This window comes from Girardinichthys multiradiatus, chromosome 17 (assembly GCF_021462225.1).
Source record: "Girardinichthys multiradiatus isolate DD_20200921_A chromosome 17, DD_fGirMul_XY1, whole genome shotgun sequence".
NCBI lineage: Eukaryota > Metazoa > Chordata > Actinopteri > Cyprinodontiformes > Goodeidae > Girardinichthys > Girardinichthys multiradiatus.
Window position 1 is genome coordinate 18,975,130 of NC_061809.1, and position 18,371 is coordinate 18,993,500.

Consider the following 18,371-nt stretch of genomic DNA (forward strand, 5'->3'; position numbering starts at 1 on the left):
TTTGTTTCCAATACATTTTAATATATGACTTAACCAGAAATATAAATATTTGTTTGTAAGGCCAATATTCAGAGGTTTTGTTGCACTTATTCAAACTACTTTAATTGGGGTAGTGGGTATAATATCCCAACGAGAAATGAGACAATCCTTTATCATGCTGAAACATAATCAGCACTGATTACTATTATGTAGTTATATATGGTTTAGTATACATGTGTCATATAAACAAGTCCTGAATTACATGTTAGCATACAATTTATTTATACTTGTTAAAGAGCTAAAATTATATTAAAGGTTGGTTTACTGATGTCACAGTATTACAGAGGACATTTAGCCCTTTGTTTTGACTGGTGTTTACATCCCACCTCAAGCCTGCACATTAAAGGCTGAAAAACATTCAGAGTCTCTCTGTTGTTTGGGAATATAACCACGCAATGAACTTATAAAATACAGACAGCATATTAAATGTCCCACCAGAGACAAAAGCACACAGGACTACTGTTACACAGCATTAAAATATGCATATTGGACTATCACCAGTACGTCACCAGGGCTGTCACAGCTTTAGGACTTTCTGATCAGTGTCTGTTTCATCTCATTCCAACCTGCAGACAGAGATTAAAAAACTCCAAGCCTGAGGTTTGGACTGTTAGGAAGTGGACGGAGAAGTCAAAACATTTTACAGGCCTGCTTTGACTGCACAGATTGGAGTCTTATTAAAGGGTCAGCCATGGACCTAAATGAGCTTGCTTAAACTGTCTCTTCATACATCAGTTTCTGTGAGGACATGTGTGTGCAGACCAGGACCTTGCGCTCAACAACAATAAACCATGGTTCACTTCAAATCTGAGAAAGCTGCATAGAAACAAGAAAGATGTTTACAGTAGTGGGGACTGGGCCCCTCATTAGCAGGCCAAGAAGAAACTGACCTAGGCGATTATGGCAGCTAAGTGAAGCTACAGGAGCACGTCCACCCACACTGAGCAGAAACTTCGTCTGGCAGACAACCTTAACAGCCTCTACTGCAGGTTTGAAGCAGCGATTCACACCTGCCATCAACTGATCCACATCTCACTTTGATTCAAAAGCTTCCCATGCACCAACGGCCCTCCTCTCCTTAGACTCCCTGCTTGGATTTAAGATCTCTGAGGAAATTGTGAATATGCTCTTTCAGCATCAGAACACCAGGAACCTGATCAACTACCTCCACCTTCACTCAGATGTTGAGCAAGTCTATGGAGCTGTGTCAGGTTCCCTTATGCTTCTAACGATCCCCCATCATCCTAGTCCCCAAGAAACTCACCACAAAGGGTTTAAATGACAACAGATCTGACATGCTGATGTCTGTGGTCATAAAACCCTTTAAGCAACTGGTACTGAAGCACCTCAAGGACATCACACACCCCTGCTGGACCTCCTGCAGTTTGCTTACTGGGAAAACAGGTTGGCAGATGATGTAGTCAACTTGGGACTACACTTCATCCTGCACCACCTTGGCCACCCAAGGGCATTTGTGGACTTAGGTTCAGCCTTCAACACCATCAGCCTAGACATTCTCCAACAGAGCTCATCCAGCTCACAGTACCAGCCTCCACCAATCAGGGGTTCAAAAGCTTCCTAACTGATAGGCAGCAGCAGGTGAGACTGGGAAGCATCTTCTCCTGCACAAGATTCATCAGCACCGGCGCCCCCCAGGGTTGTGTTCTCTCCATACTCCTCTTTTAACAAATCACTGCACCTCAGTGGACCCGTCTATGAAAGTCCAGAAGTTTGCAGATGACACCACTGTTATTGGTCTGATTCAGGACAATGACGAGTTTGCATACAGATAGGAGGTGGAATAACCACCAGGAGCTCAATGTGCTCAAGACTGTGGAGATGACGGTGGCCATACGGAGAACACACCCTATACTCCCTCTCATTACCATCTTCAACAATACTGTGTCTGCTGTCTATTACCTCAAGAGTCCTAGGAACTACCCTTTCTCGGGACCTGAGATTGTCCTCACACATAGTCGCTGTTCGGAAATAGGTCCAGCAAAGACTGTATGTCCTGAGGCAACTCAAAAAGTAAAACCTGCCACAAGAACATCTACAGGGGTTTCACAATGAAACTGAAACACCTGGTTTTAGACCACAATAATTTATTAGTATGGTGTAGGGCCTCCTTTTGCGGCCAATACAGCATCAATTCGTCTTGGGAATGACATATACAAGTCCTGCACAGTGGATTTTAAGCCATTCTTCTGGCAGGATAGTGGCCAGGTCACTATGTGATACTGGTGGAGGAAAACGTTTCTCGCCTAGATCTGGTGACTGTGCAGGCCATGGGAGATGTTCAACTTCACTTTCATGTTCATCAAGCCAATCTTTCACCAGTCTTGCTGTGTGTATTGGTGCATTGTCATCCTGATACACGGCACCGCCTTCAGGATACAATGTTTGAACAATTGGATGCACATGGTCCTCAAGAATGGTTCGGTAGTCCTTGGCAGTGACGCGCCCATCTAGCACAAGTATTGGGCCAAGGGAATGCCATGATATGGCACCCCAAACCATCACTGATCCACCCCCATGCTTCACTCTGGGCATGCACCAGTCTGGGTGGTACGCTTCTTTGGGGCTTCTCCACACCGTAACTCTCCCAGATGTGGGGAACATAGTAAAGGTGGACTCATCAGAGAACAATACATGTTTCACATTGTCCACAGCCCAAGATTTGCGCTCCTTGCATCATTGAAACCGACGTTTGGCATTGGCATGAGTGACCAAAGGTTTGGCTATAGCAGCCCGGCCGTGTATATTGACCCTGTGGAGCTCCCGACGGACAGTTCTGGTGGAAACAAGAGAGTTGAGGTGCACATTTAATTCCGCCGTGATTTGGGCAGCCGTGGTTTTATGTTTTTTGGATACAATCCGGGTTAGCACCTGAACATCCCTTTCAGACAGCTTCCTCTTGCGTCCACAGTTAATCCTGTTGGATGTGGTTCGTCCTTCTTGGTGGTATGCTGACATTACCCTGGATACCGTGGCTCTTGATACATCACAAAGACTTGCTGTCTTGGTCACAGATGCGCCAGCAAGACGTGCAACAACAATTTGTCCTCTTTTGAACTCTGGTATGTCACCCATAATGTTGTGTGCATTTCAATATTTTGAGCAAAACTGTGCTCTTACTCTGCTAATTGAACCTTCACACTCTGCTGTTACTGGTGCAATGTGCAATCAATGAAGACTGGCTACCAGGCTGGTCCAATTTAGCCATGAAACCTCCCACACTAAAATTTCAGTTTCATTGTCCAACCCCTGTAGTTATCTTCTACATTGTGATTTTTCAGTTTTGTTATGTATTTGTCCATCACTTTGTGGTTTGGCTTATTGACAAAACAGGACAGGTCCAGACTGCAATGAACAATCAGATCTGCAGAGAGAATCGTCAGGGCTGACCTTCTGTCTATTCAGGTCTTATAGCGATCTAGGGTTAGGAAAAGGACAGCTAACATCTCTACAGACCCCACACATCTTGGATAAAATTGCTAAGCCTTTTACCTTCAAGTCAGCGCAATATTGGCAAAAACCAGCCACCGAAGAAACAGTTTCTTCACCCAGGCGGTCGATCAATTCCATGCATATTTGCACCAATTCAACTATGACCTTCTCTTTTGTAAAAAAAAAATATATATATATATTTTTTAAACATATGTACAAAACACTTTTTTATTTTTATTTCCCTTTTTATGTATTTATATTTTAAATTTATTCCTTAAGAGCAAAATGGAACCAAAGTCAGATTCCTTGTTTGTGTGCACAAACTTGACAAACAAAGCTGATTCTAAATATGCCTAAAGCAAAACTTTTTACAAAAAGAGCATTTAGATTTTTAATGATTTATTGCCAGTATACAGGTAAAAATAGAATACATATAACGGAATATATGTTGTATCATCCACAATTGCTGACTTCAGGTGTCAATAAGCCAGTCAAAATCTTGTGCACTTTTCATGCACAACTGGGGTGGGCCAATATGGTTTACACGTGATAAAAACAGGAGGTAATGAAGAAAAACAATAATGACAAAACAACAAAAACAGAAACTAAAAAAGAATTGAGGAGCAGGCGTAAGCATGGAAAAGATTGTTTTTTTACAGAAATGTTTAGTTGACAAAGTTGATGTTGTTTAAAGGACAGAGGAAATGCAATTGTGTTATTGATTATAGGCACTAAGTAGATGTATTTTTTTCACAAGAAAATAGATTTAAAAAATGTGAAAACTGAAATCACAAATAAAACAGAAAACAAATAAATAAAACAGAAATCTGTTTATAATTCAAATCCCAAATCAGTAGTTACTACAATAATATAAAGTCAACCTAAAGCTAAGCTAAAATGTAAATAAATACATGTACATACAACATATACATCACATTTGTTTCCTGTTTTGTTCTTGTGACATCATGTTTTAAACAGACAAAGTGGAATATTTCCCTATTTACTTGTTGAGAGTAATTAAAACTGATGTCAAACTAGGCAGATTGGTGTGCATCACACTACTTATTGTAGTTAAAATCACAAATAAATTTGTTTTATATTAATGTTGATTAATAGTGATAATTAATATAATTAATTGGAATACTTAACACTATATGCGTAAAAGATGTTAAATGAGAAAACATTTATTTGTCTCGGTCCTTGGTTCTAAACACAAATTTGTCTCTGTTCAAATAAAAAGCAAAGCCACATTTAAAGGTAATCACTTGGTTGACTGTTGTGTTTAATTAAGTTGAAACCAGACTGTACATGTTTAGCTTCTGTCACAAGATATTTTCACATATATCCATGAGTCTACAGCAATGTTATTTTTTATAATAGAATATCGTGATGTGCTTATTTTAAAGTAAAGCTAAAGGGAAACCCCACAGAAACTTCCGCTTAAAATAAATTATCTTTATGGTTATGTGGATTGAAATTTTCAATTTCAGACAAAATCAGGCTTCTCATTTATAGCAGTGACCATTAATTTTTATCTTCTGTAGTATTCTGTCCATTGCAGCGGGCTAACTAACCTACACTTATTTGTTAGTGTTTCAAAAACAATGCAAAATTTGTTTTTAAGGGAGAGCAAAGCCACTGTGTCCTTTGATAAAATAGCATAGCAGCCATGACTATATCAGCTTGTTCAGCATTTGCCAGAAGTTTAGATAAATTATTTTTCCTTGATTAAGTGCTATGCTCCTACAACAAAAAACTGAAGGTAGTTTTAATCAAGAATTAGATGCCCAAGTTGGAATCTGTTGTGTATTTTCTGTTAACCCACACAGGAAAACCTATACATAGAGACCTACATATTTACATGTACTTATCTACATATTCCAATACCTAGTCTTGAGAGTTTGGAAATGTCTTTTACCTTAGCAAGGCAAAGGTCTCTCAACCTCTGGTTAGTGATCATGATTGACTAGTGCTTATATTTTCTCTTTGCCAGCATAAAATGAGTGAAGGTTGGCTGTTCTAACAACAATACATAAAGTCAACTTATGAGATGTGTCATCACATTGCCAAGGCCCACAAGAACACTTAATCTGTTGTCCTTGGAATAAATCAAATTGATTAGAATGTTTGATTTCAACTTTGGGCCTGCCATGAATTTAAACTGCAAAATGATTTTTTGCACCTTATAGTGAAGCCAAGCTTAACATTAACAATGACAAAGAGCATGCAAGTAAGAAGCCCCTGTTTGAAAACTGACACTGAAGAACACTGTCTCAGCTATCAAGCATAGTGGTGGTAGTATTATGCTATGGGATGTTTTACTGTTAGCTCTACAGGTTGTTGGAATTATGATTATCGATTAATTAATATTTATCAATAATTATAATTAACAATCATAATTTGACAAAATTTATTTCTTAACCAAAATCCTCATTTATCAATCGAAGACCAGGGATGTCTTCTGGTGTTGTAACTGTGGTTCAACGCCTTTGATAAATACAACCGTTAAATACTCGGTAATAATTGATAACTATTACCAGAGATGTCATTGTTTAATCAACCGTTTCTACTGAAACGTGGGGAACTTTTAACCTTATTTTGAATGACGAATCACTCTTGCACAAAATAAACACAAAACATCTTCTCTTTATCTACGTGAATATTTATTAAATCACAGCCTGATACAATCCTCTCTTCCGATTTAATAAACTTCACCTACTCAAACATGCAAAGTTCTACACAAAAAGGGGGTAAAATACCTAACTAAACAAAATAAAGCAAAACAGCAGTGAGTGTGTATGGAATCAACCAGCCAAAGTGATAATATGACAAGGGAATATGGTGTTGAACGAAGCTTTGGGAGCGCAGCCCGCCAGAAAGTGTAGCTCAGTGAAATGCACAGTCATAAAACATTCCCCAACTCTGGGGGGGGGGGGGGGTGAGCACACAAAGAGTTATAAAACTTTTGGCGGCAAGCTAGTAAGCAGTAAAGTTGAAGACACAGAAAATGGTGAATTTCCCCATGAGGTTATTATAACAGTTCAGTTTCACAGCGCACCTGCGCACAGGTGTTTGCACGGTAAAGACACACTTGCGAGACACGGCGGTCTCTGAAAGTACCAGCAAGTTTCAAAACAATGGCATGCACATACAATTCAGAACACATTAGACTCTAAATGGCGACTCTAATCGCACTAAAATTTCCTACTCTATCCTGCCCACGCTATCTTTAATAATGAAATAAAGGAAAAATAAAAAAAGATAGGTTTTACTTTGTTGGAGTCTTCCTTCTGAGCAGAGGAAGAGAGGAGGACTGGGAAAGTTGGAAGTTAATGTGCGTCCACAGTTAACTTCAGGAAGAGCGGTCAATCTTCGTCCTTTGTCCTCCTTGGCAAAAAGGAAAAATATGATCTGACCGTCAGCAGTCGACTAGAACCAAGCAAGGAGGGAAAGTTGCGTCTCCTCGAAACTCGGTGGTTTTGGTTACGTGTTAAACTCACGTCTTCGATCGGCAAGTGAAATTTCTGGCCTTCTCATTCCAGAAACCTCGTTCATGAATTTTTCGTTGGTCAACGAAGGAGAATAAATGAAATCCACTTGGGACTCTTCTCCAGAAGTGATGCGCTTCAGTTGCTGGTCCGGTCTCCAGCTGAAAAAGCAAATGGTGGGTCGTCTGATTCTCTGTTATATAGTTAACGGTGGCCTCAGGGCTGCGATGCCCCCGTCTTATCAGCCGCAGGGGGCGCTGGGTTTTGTAGGACAGACTATCCTGGGGTACAAAATGGCCGATGACGTTGGAAATGCATAGTGGCGTCCAACAATGTGCAAATGGTCCAATATTCAGCAAACAAGTGATCCAACAAGGTGCATGGTAAAAAGTGACAAGAATAAATTTGTCATCTTCCCCTTAAAATCAAGGGCTACATAGTTGATACTAGAATTTGATGATCCAGCAAGAGAATGACCCCTACCCCATTTCAGAATGGTTTTAGAATGGAAAGAAGGAATGGCTTTTCCACAGACCTAACCTCAACCATACGGTAGATTTGCTGATTAGGCTTAAAAGCCAAAAAACAAACTGATTTAAATAAATTCCACCAATTCTGTCAAGACGAATGGTCATACATTATTAAGTTCAGTCAGTCAGTCAGTCATTTTCTACCGCTTATTCCATAGTGGGTCGCGGGGGAGCTGGTGCCTATCTCCAGCAGTCTATGGGCGAGAGGCGGGGTACACCCTGGACAGATAGCCAGTCCATCGCAGGGCAACACACAAACAACCAAGCACACACTCATTCATACACCTAAGGTCAATTTAGAGTGACCAATTAACCTAACAGGCATGTCTTTGGACTGTGGGAGGAAGCCGGAGTACCCGGTGAGAACCCACGCATGCACGGGGAGAAACTCCATGCAGAAAGACCCCAGGCTGGGAATCGAACCCAGGACCTTCTTGCTGCAAGGCAACAGTGCTACCAACTGCGCCACCGTGCAGCCCCATTATTAAGTTGACTATTCAAATTATGCCCTCTTTAAAATAATTGTGTCTTCTTCTTCTTTCACTCAGCAACCAAACCGTTCTTCACCAGTTCTGCTGCCCGGCCCCGGAGGCCCCTGAGGCAGAGACTTCCACTGCCTGTGTCCCCAGGTAAGATGATTCTCTCCCAGTAACATCTTCACAAATGTTTTTATTTTCCCTTTTATTTAATTTACTTTTGAGTTATGTTTGCTGTAATTCTCAACTGCTGCCTCTTTTCATGCATCCTGTTAATAGCAATGCTTCAGTAGCCAAACCCTTATCTAGTCAGCTGCCCCAGATGTGGTATCTAAAGTTGAAGTGGTTGTAAAAGCTTCAAGGTCTTGCAGGGAGGAAAAGCTCGAGTTCTTCCTCGAGTCTTCAAAGTCACATGGAGAAAGGATCTTTGCAGAGCTTCAGATTTTCAAGGAGTTTGGGTTCTCTAAATAAACTGTAAATAGTCACATTAAAATAAACTGTATTGACAATTTACTGTGTTCAGTGTTCCACAATAAATTCCCTTTAGGTAATTTTAAAAGTTCTGCATGTAGCTGGACTTAATTGTTTTCACACAATATACCTAGCCTGATATAATATAGAACTAATAATTACCTGCTGCAATGCATTTATGTTTGCATGACTATTAGCTGGCTAGGCCAACTCGGAGGGAGGAGAAAAATGAGCACTTAGCACTAAAATGCAGACTACCATTGTCTTGGCAATTTTAGACAGAACTTGTTTCCTCCTGCCTTTGTTTACACAACTTCCGTCCACCACTCGATTTTTACTGAAAATTATAGCATTCAACCAGCCAAGGGACATCAATAGCAATTAAGCCCGAAAATGGTTTGTTTGTTGCAGGCTTCGCTTTTTCACGGGATTGTTCTGGTGCATTGTTCGAGCTTGGCAGAGGATAGTGGATAAGCAAACACACTTGATAGCAAATCATAGCCCCTGCAATGCTGGACACAATAAGTGGCAAAAGGGCTGCATACCAACAAGCGCTGACGCAGATGCTCTTTAAACAACTTATAGGCCTACATGGTACAAAGCCTGCTGCATGAATTGATTGAAGTACCAACGTCTGAAGAAAAAGAGCAAGATGAACAATGTAGAAAAATGTTTTTTAAACCCTGCTCAGATCAGCCTCAAAATATATTTATCATATATTCATATTTGCCATGATTAAGCAATGTTTAATTACTTTTTAATGTTATACATAAACAGGTTTTTAATTTTTCTTCATCCACAGAATGATGTTGGGCTGATTTTATCCAGATTAACTCATTAAAGTGTTCTGGGACGTTTATCATTTGTGCAAAACAGTGAATATTTCTTCTGTTAGAGCAGATAAAAAAAAGCAAATTAACACAATCTAATAAGACAAAATAGCTCTAGAAATACAAAACAGGAATGTGGATATTTAAAGGGATCATAAATAACTTTATCATATTCCCTAAAGAAGTCAGACTTTCTCACAAACTTTTAAAGTGAAGGTCTGGCAATGTTTTTATTTGGCTAAAAGCCAAATAAAAACCTTTTACATTTTACCAATTTTCTGTCCAGGCCTAGAACTAAATTATGGTAAACTGGGCTCATATGTCTTTAAAATGGCACTATAATTGCATATGTTATGAATATTATAAAATGAATTAATTTATTTGTATCTAAACTCTAACAGTATATTGGGAAGTGTGTGCTTTAAAAATGAGTACAGCAGTAAGCGAGGAGTCGGTCATGAAAAAATCTAGAAGTAGAGGAAATAAAAGAGGACCTAAGAGGCATCAAGCATTATTCAGTTAATCGTCTAATGATTTAGTTTTGTCCCTACTTTTAAAAATGGAGGAGCAGGTGGTCACCTTGCTCAGTTGTTTAGTCTACACTTATGATGCTACCTGCACAGCATAAGAGGTTACTTCGACTAGAGCAAGCATCAGACAAGGAACGTTTCAAGGGACCTAAGAAAAGATCGTGAAGGTGAAAGGTCAAATCTGAGATGTTCCTGTGGACTACTTTAATCAAAGATCTGCTTTATCTCTGTAGCACTAGAATGACACATTTACATGAAAGATGATGTCGACATAGATGAGATGGACAGAGAATGAATGGAAAGTCGAGAATCAATCAGAGTTTGTCTGGTCAAACTTTGCTTGATAAAATGTGTTTCGGACTGTTGTGTTCTCTGACTGTTTTGTGCTTGGAGGCTATTAACATTGGCCACAAACACAATTGCACAGCAGAAGGTCCTTGGTAACTTTCAAGACTTTAAAACATCCCCCTGGCAACCTCTGAAGCAAACCACTTCAAAGCAGGACCCCTGGGGCTGAGACAGAAAGCAGCTTGTGGTTTTTGTCCTTTTTGTTTTGTTCTTGTTGCGTCTTATCTCTAAGCTGTATTCTGTTCAGGTTGATTTCTGTATTTCAGCATTGTTGTCAGTGATTGGTTGATCATCCTTTCACGTGGCATCCCTACATCCCAGCAAAACAACTCCACACAGCACCCCCGACCTCATTGCATCCGTCATCACTCATGCTCACTCCATTTGGGCTTGTCTCACGATGTGGTCACACTGATTCCGAAAATGTGCAAATACTACCATGTTGGTAAAGTCTACTAATATGTGTTAAGACTGTCATAATGCATCAGTGTGTGTAGTTGAGGGTCCTTCCCATGTTGGAAACTTGGTGAGCCTTCTTGTTGACACATGTAATGCATTTGTGTTCATGTGAAAAACAAACAAAAAACCTTATGATGTTGCATGCTTCGGCTTGGCAGTAATCAACATCCTGTAGCTCCCTGTCTATTTGTTTGTGTGAGTGTTAATGTGTGTTTGTGCCGTGTGTCACTGTAGTGCACATGGCATGCAGTAAATAATTTACATACAGTGCCTGCAGATGTGTTGATATTACATTAACTCATTTGCCATTTTGTCGCTTTACAACCACAAATTCTGATGTATTTGGATTTCAAGTGATATACCAACACAAAATAGTGAATAATGGAAAGTGGAAGATATATTTCTATTATGAATAATAATCTGAAAAATGTGAAATGAATTGGTATTTGACCTCCTGAGTCAATATCTCATGGTGCCACCTTTTAATGGAATTGAATCTGCATGTCTTGTGGGGTACGTCTTCACCAGATCTGCACATCTACAGAGACAAAAATCTTTTATCGATCTTCTTTGCAATAAAACTCAAACTCTTTCAGATTGAATAGAGAGCATCGGTAAAGAGTCTTATGACAGATTCTCAAATGGATTCAGGCCAAAACTCTGGCTGGTGCAAACTAACACAAGTTGGCTTTAATCTAAACCATCCCACTGTAGGGCTGGATGTTTAGGGATAGGGTTTGGTAAGATGTTTAGGGTTGTCGTCCTGCTGGAAGATGAACCTGCAACCCAGTCTAAAGTCCTCTGCAGCCTCCAACAGGATTTCTTCTGTATGCCTTATAGTCCATCTTCCCATCAAATTTGGCCTTCCTCCTTGTCTCTGGGAGAGAAAAATATTCTCAAAATATGATGCTGCAATCATTGTTTCACCATGGTAATGGTGATATTTAAAGGAAATTCTGTGCCACAAATAGTGTTTTGCATGTACTTTAGATCAGGAAGTTAAAATCTTATCTGAGCAGACCACCTTCTTCCACATGTTTACTCTATCCACTACATGGCTGGGAGCAAACTTAATGTGAAGTTCTTTTGGTTTAATTACAACAATAACCTTGTTCTTGCCACTTGTCCATAAAGGCCTTTTTTGTAAAAAGTGCAAAGCAAATTGTGCTTTGGCCAGATACTCCTGTTAAGACTGTGCAGCTCCTTATGAATTGCCATAGAGGGCACAATGAACATGAATGATTCATGTTCGGAGGCTACTGTCCTGGACACAGCCGTCATTGAGTCCCAATATAGTGCCCTTTGCTGTAAGTCTTCCATCTTCTCTCTCCTCACCCCATTATCTGTCCGTCAACTAAAAAAAAGGCCACCAGTGCCACAGAATTTGTGCCCATTGGCTGCTTCTCTGGTTAATGGAGACTTGATAGGTTTGAGAATATACTCAGGTAGAATACATTCTACCCATCTATTGACTTCTTAGATCACCTCAGAAGGTTTTTATTGGTGAAATATTTTCAAAATTGTGCAGTTTTTTTCAACTTCACACTTATGCACTGTTTTGTGTTGGTCTGTCACATACATTGACGTTTATGGTTGTAACATGAAAAAAAGGATAAAGTTCTGGAAGTATTAATGCTTTGCCAAGGCACTGTAGTTCAGGAAAAGAACATGCAACACGGCAACAGATCATCATGAAAGACAAAAGGCCAAATTTAACAAAATCGTGAGATTATTCACCGACCTTTTTAACCACATATTGTTTTTTTTAAAGGGCAAATCTCTGAATCAGCAGATTAAAGACATCTTGCTTCTTGCAGAAATATAATACCCGTACTGATAAAATAAAACAAAATCAGCCACAGAAATGTTATAAAATGATATACAATGCGTGATTCTCATAAATGTTTTTGCTGAGTTTGCAAACTAAGCTTCAATAAATATATCACTCCAAAAACTGAGTAATTGTTCGAAGCTGAAATGAAGCCCTGTTTTCATTTGAAAGTCCAATTTGGAATTATTATTTAATGACAGAGGAGGTGAACATATACCATAATGGTGTCAATTACTTACATACTGAACTATATATTTTTAATGTGGGTGTTTAGGCTTGATTTAATTATGAATCTAAGAAAACATGCATTGCAAAGGATGAAGAATTTAAAAAAATGGATTGATATCATTGTCTTGCAAAACTGATGGATATCATGCTGAACAAGACCTCATTGACATAAAAATACAGCTCAACACCTCTTTGTTCGACACTGCCATTTTAGCGTGTAACAACACATGGTTTCTCTCAATGGACCTGTCAGAGATTGCAATCATAATGATGTTTCATTTGCACTGCCACTTCTGCCTAGAATAATTCAAGCCTCTGTGTCAAAGGGGTCAGCTCGGAAAAGGGCACCAGCAGGAGCTCTAACAAGAACGTACTGTACCAGTTTGAGGCTTTGGTTGCTTCGGCAAACACCTGATTTTTTGTGTTGTTTTTTTCTTAATAGTTAGAGACAGAAAGGGAGCTAACTTGAACTATTAAAAAGAAGGTAAGGTTTGAGCTGAAAAGAGAGGAGTCAGGTTTTTTTACTGTCAAATGTAATGAGCACCCGGAGGAGGCCAGAAACTCATCATGGTCACTCTCGCCAGGTTTTAAAGAGGCACCAGAGGGTTTGGAGACTGTGGCGGATTTGTATTCCAGCACAACGTCACGTATATCATCGCAGATGGAGTTGGCTGATTGTATGAGATGGCTACAGCTTTTCAATTAGCTGCGTGAGCCATCTTCTGCTGCGCTCCGTTTCATTTGCACGTGGGAGTTCTGTTGTTACCTTTACAAGACCACTGGCGAGCGCAAGCTTAACTTTCTGCTTTGCAGCAGAAACTAAAGTGCTGCAGTCAACAAACAGGAGCCCAGAAACCTGATAAAAGGAAGTAAAATGTTATTACAAACTATTCAAGTAAAAGAAAAGGAAGACTAAAATGAGTCAGAGGGATTTGTGGGTGATGGATCACATGTAGAAATGCTGCTTTCAAGTTGATTTTGTATTTTTTTATATACAGTTATATTCAATGAATAAGACTGTTATTGAAAATTGTATTTATTTCAGTCACTCAATTCACTTCAGTGGGGTATTATGTAGATTAATTGCACACAGACTGATGTTTTCAAGCATGTATTTCTGTTAATTATGATGATTACAGCAAGTGAAAACATGACATTTAAGATTAGAATATTACATCAGACCAATGAAAAAAAAAAATGTATGCAGAGATGCGGGCTTAATGAACAGTATGTTTAAAACCTGCCCAAAGATTATTTTAAAAGGGTAATTTTAATCTGACAAATCAGCCTCATCAAAACATAATTTTGTTCATTGATTATGACTGTATATATACCTCTTCCATTGTCACAGTGTGTTTTCACTTGAGTGTTCAGGATCAGAAACTTTTTATTGTGTTATAGGGAAAACTTTGCAATGACGCCCGAAAGTGTCCTTATTATGAACATTACAACACAGACATTGGAAACTAGTGTCTTGTTCTTTTTTCAAAAACAGTTTAATGTTTTACTGACATGTAGTTATGACCAGCAGACCAGGGAGAATGTAACTTGTACACCAGTTGATGAAATGGCCAGGTTGGAAAAATACAGGTCAAACAAGTAATTTCCTTACTACCACTACTCCTAATAACCGTAATGATAATATTAATGTTAGTTTAATAAAAAGGATAATAAATAATAAAAATAATGCAAAATTTATCTAAAAACACATAATTCCATTTAATCCATGCACTAAGCTTAGGGATGTAAAGAAAAAACTATTTGAACCTGTCCACATACAAGCACAATCCCCAATCAAGTTCGTGTCACCTTTAATTTACTGACAGATTATGAAAAAGGGACTTAAATTTGAAAGGTTAAATAGTTATGCAAGCCCCTAAAACAGTTTGATTTGACCAGGCTGCCCCATGTATCTGATTTTTTTCTATGAAGTAAATGTCTGCTTGTAATTAAAACCAACAGAATAAATTTTATTTTGTTTGGTGTCCAATAATTAAATAGATCACTAAGTGACGTAGGGGGTATGAGCTTTACCGCCTTGTCATCAGATGCTGAGGGGTATGGGGATGCTAGCGCTGGGGCCGTTCCTAGGCAGACTGAGCATTTCGGTGCTGCCCTGCGGTGGGTATGGCATGGAAGTGTCGGTAGTGGGGTGGGGATGCTGAGGCTGCTGGCACTGAGGCTGGGTCAGGCCGTGCACCGCTGTGCTCTCTTCTCTGGCTTCTGTAGCTCCTTTTCTGCTCTTGGCCGCTGTGTGTTGAAAGCCTTCTACTGTTCTCGGCACTCTAACAATAGTGCACCTCCAGGTGTCAAACTCGCTCACATACACACACTCAACACAAAACACACTTATTTCTACACTTCTGCTCACTTGCTCTCTCTCTCTCACTCACTCACTTGTTCACTCACTCGCTCACTCACTTACTCACTCATTCACTCACCCACACACACGCACCGACACACAAAGTCATAAAAACACAAGTCAATGTTACATCAATGTGGCCTGCCTTTTTTGGTGCTGGATCCAGTCTTGATTTAATGAAGTCAATCATGCAATTAGGATTCCATCTTGAGATATCCTTTTTTGTAAAGCAAAACTTTCCTGGCACCTATATGCAACCTACTTCTCCATATGATGCGCATAAAATTCCACAACGGGACAGGTAAAGAAAAAGACAGTATTCAATTGTTCATAGATAACACACACAAACTGATATTTACAAGCCTCTCTGTTAATTATGGCAATTTTCTGCTTAAAGAAAATAAGATCATGACATTTAACATTAGAATTTTACATCAGACCAATAAAAAAAAGAAACAATTACATGAGTTTGGTGAGGCTATGGAGAAAACTACTGGTGGGCCTCGAAGCGATTCTGGCAAACCGTCTGGCACCTGTGGAGGGGGAAGCGGTGCTTCGCCAACACTGTTTAAAGTGGGGGTGGGGAACTGCTGACCTCAACTGGAGACATTATTGGGTGGTGGAAGGAGTACTTCAAGGATCTCCTCAATCCTGTCGTCACACATTCCCTGGTGGAAGCAGAGACTGGGGACTCGGGGTTGAACTCTTTCATCACCCAGGCTGAAGTCTGAAATGAGCTTCCTCCGTAGGGTGGCCGGGCACTACCTTAGAGATAGTGTGAGGAGCTCGGCCATCCGGGAGGAGCTCGGAGTAGAGCCGCTGATCCTCCACATCGAGAGGAGCCAGTTGAGGTGGCTTGGGTATCTATACCGGATGCCTCCTGGACGCCTCCCTCGGGAGGTCTTCCAGGGACGGCCCAGGGGACGCTGGAGGGACTATGTCTCTCGGCTGGCCCTGGAACACCCTGGCCTCCCCCCAGAGGAGCTGAAGGATGTGTCTGGGGAGAGTCTGGGTGTCTCTACTTAGTGAACTGCCCCCGCGACCCGGTCCCGGATGAAGCGGAAGACGACGAGTATGAGTAAAAAAGCCTAAATTAAATGGTAGTAATAATTTGTTTCTCATATGATTTTGATTCTTTTATTTGTCTTTTACAAAATCACACAGCTGTATGATTTTACCAAATCATACAACTCATCAAAATAGAAACAACTATAGAAAATGCTATTGAGGTATAGCAAAAGTGTATTTATCTTTAGAATTCAGGAAATGGCCCCAAGGTAATGCCTAAATGTAACCAGATCTGTAGTTAGAGCAGTAATTACAAAATGTAAAACAACTGAAACAAACCAAGCTAGAATATGATCCATGTTTATCTTGCCAGCTTACAAAAACTAGTAGTTCTTCAACTGTTCTCCCCCCGGCTTCTTTGACAGTTCAAGCTTTTAAATGGATCCCTGGAGATTGACAGAAATATGCAAAAAGTGGAGAGCTAAGAACTTTAGATGTAACCTTGGTGAGTATTTAGTCTGTTAACTTAAAACTGAACCTTCTGAAAGGTAATGATTAGATTAGCTGCAGTGTAATAATAATGAGCTCATCTAACAGCGTTTCTGTAGCCTTTTAAAAGTAAAGGACACAGTTTTATAGGCTGTTAAAATTAAGAGTTTTTATTAAAAACAAATAGGAGCACATTTTTAGGCTGGAAACGTTGAAGCTAAAACAATGGCATGACTTCAGTCAAGGACAATCATCCTTCAAGTGAGTGGCTGTATATGTTAGATTTCATCAGGATTTGCATACTTGTACTTTTGTCTAGCTTAAATTCTGTTCAGGTAAAAATCGTCCAGGTTTCTGAGTCACTCTAGTCCGCTGAGAAAAATGCCAATTGGATGGCTAATCTTTTTGTTTGCAAATAATTAATTATAAACTGACCGGCAGCCTTTGGCACTTGATGGCTCCCACTCTGGGCATAATGCTTAATCCTGTCATGGATTCACCTGCCAAAATGTTAACTCTTTCCTCCCAGCAGGTCCCCAAAAGACTCATATGTTACTCATCATCTAAAACCTCTTTAAAATTACTTCTCCTGTGGTGCTCCTGATAAATGTCTCACACACACATATACACTAGCATTTTGATTAGCTATCCTATGCAAATAAGCAAACAATTTGCCATTTAGCTTGTCAGAAAGGAAATTAGCTTGCAACATCGCAAAGATTCCTCTTGGTGAATACATAGTACATTTTTTTTTAAGTGATGTCCTTAATTGTTTCTAAGCATCCATCCTGATGCACCTTCTGATTTATGACTTAAGAGAAACATAAAAAGAAGGACAGAACATTTGGGCCTTTGCCAGTTCCAGTTTAAGAAACTGAGGTCCTCACATTCTTGATCATAAATACAAGTTAAAAGGCAACCTACTGAGAGAGCCAAGAGGACATAATTATGCTGTTTGGTTGGATATGAATTCACCCCTGGTGATGCTGTGATGCCTTGCCATGTCATCCTTTTCCATGATTAATCACTGGATTTTATAATAAGCTGCCATAATCATTGGAGTCCTGCAGTTCGTCAAATGGAAAGGTGAAGTGGACTGAATAAGGACACAGCTGGAGGAGCTTATTTTGGTTTATGTGTAAATCCTAAGGCAGGTAAAGGTGCTGTCTGCAGAGAAAAAAAGGAGGACCACATGTGCCATTACTCATAAAGTGTCAGAAGCTCTGTGGAATGATTGATTCTTTTTGTTAGGGACATTACAAAAGTACAGGGCCTGCCAAAAATATACTTTTTAATATTTTGACATGTCAGAACCACAAATTTACAAACTTTAACTTATTTTATTTGGATTGTATGGGACGAACCTACACAAAGTAGTGCATAAATGTATAATAATCTGAAAAGTGCCACATTTCAATTGATTTAACTCTTGACTTTGACTAGACCATTCTAATATGCTTTGATATAAAGCATTTCATTGAAGCTCAGGCTGTATTTTATGGTTATTGTCCTTTTGGAAGGCGAACTTTCACTAGGAATTTCAAATTTTTTACAGCATCATACATATTTTTATTCTGGACTCCACTTTATTTAGCTGTATCAATCTTCCTATTTACTCAAGCAAGCTTCTCTGTCCATGCTGATAACAAGTACCAACACAGCACGGTGCTCCCACCATTCTACTAAGGTAAGGCAAAGCAGACAATTTTATTTGTATCGCACCAGTCATACACAAGGGAATTCAAAGGGCACATGAAAATAGAGATAAGGCTCGTACTCGTCATCTTCCGCTTCATCCGGGACCGGGTCGCGGGGGCATCAGACTCAGCAGA

General features: G+C 39.6%; 1 protein-coding gene across 5 annotated transcripts in view; it reads left to right on the top strand.

Annotated features, from left to right (window-relative positions):
- Positions 1-18,371, top strand: part of iqsec3a (IQ motif and Sec7 domain ArfGEF 3a) — a 164,886-nt gene that overhangs the window by 37,454 nt on the left and 109,061 nt on the right. For all 5 annotated transcript variants that reach the window (XM_047389795.1, XM_047389796.1, XM_047389797.1 and 2 more), the window contains exon 2: positions 8,056-8,136. In XM_047389795.1, coding sequence (XP_047245751.1) covers positions 8,056-8,136 — 81 coding nt within the window. The remainder of the gene's footprint in view (positions 1-8,055; positions 8,137-18,371) is intronic.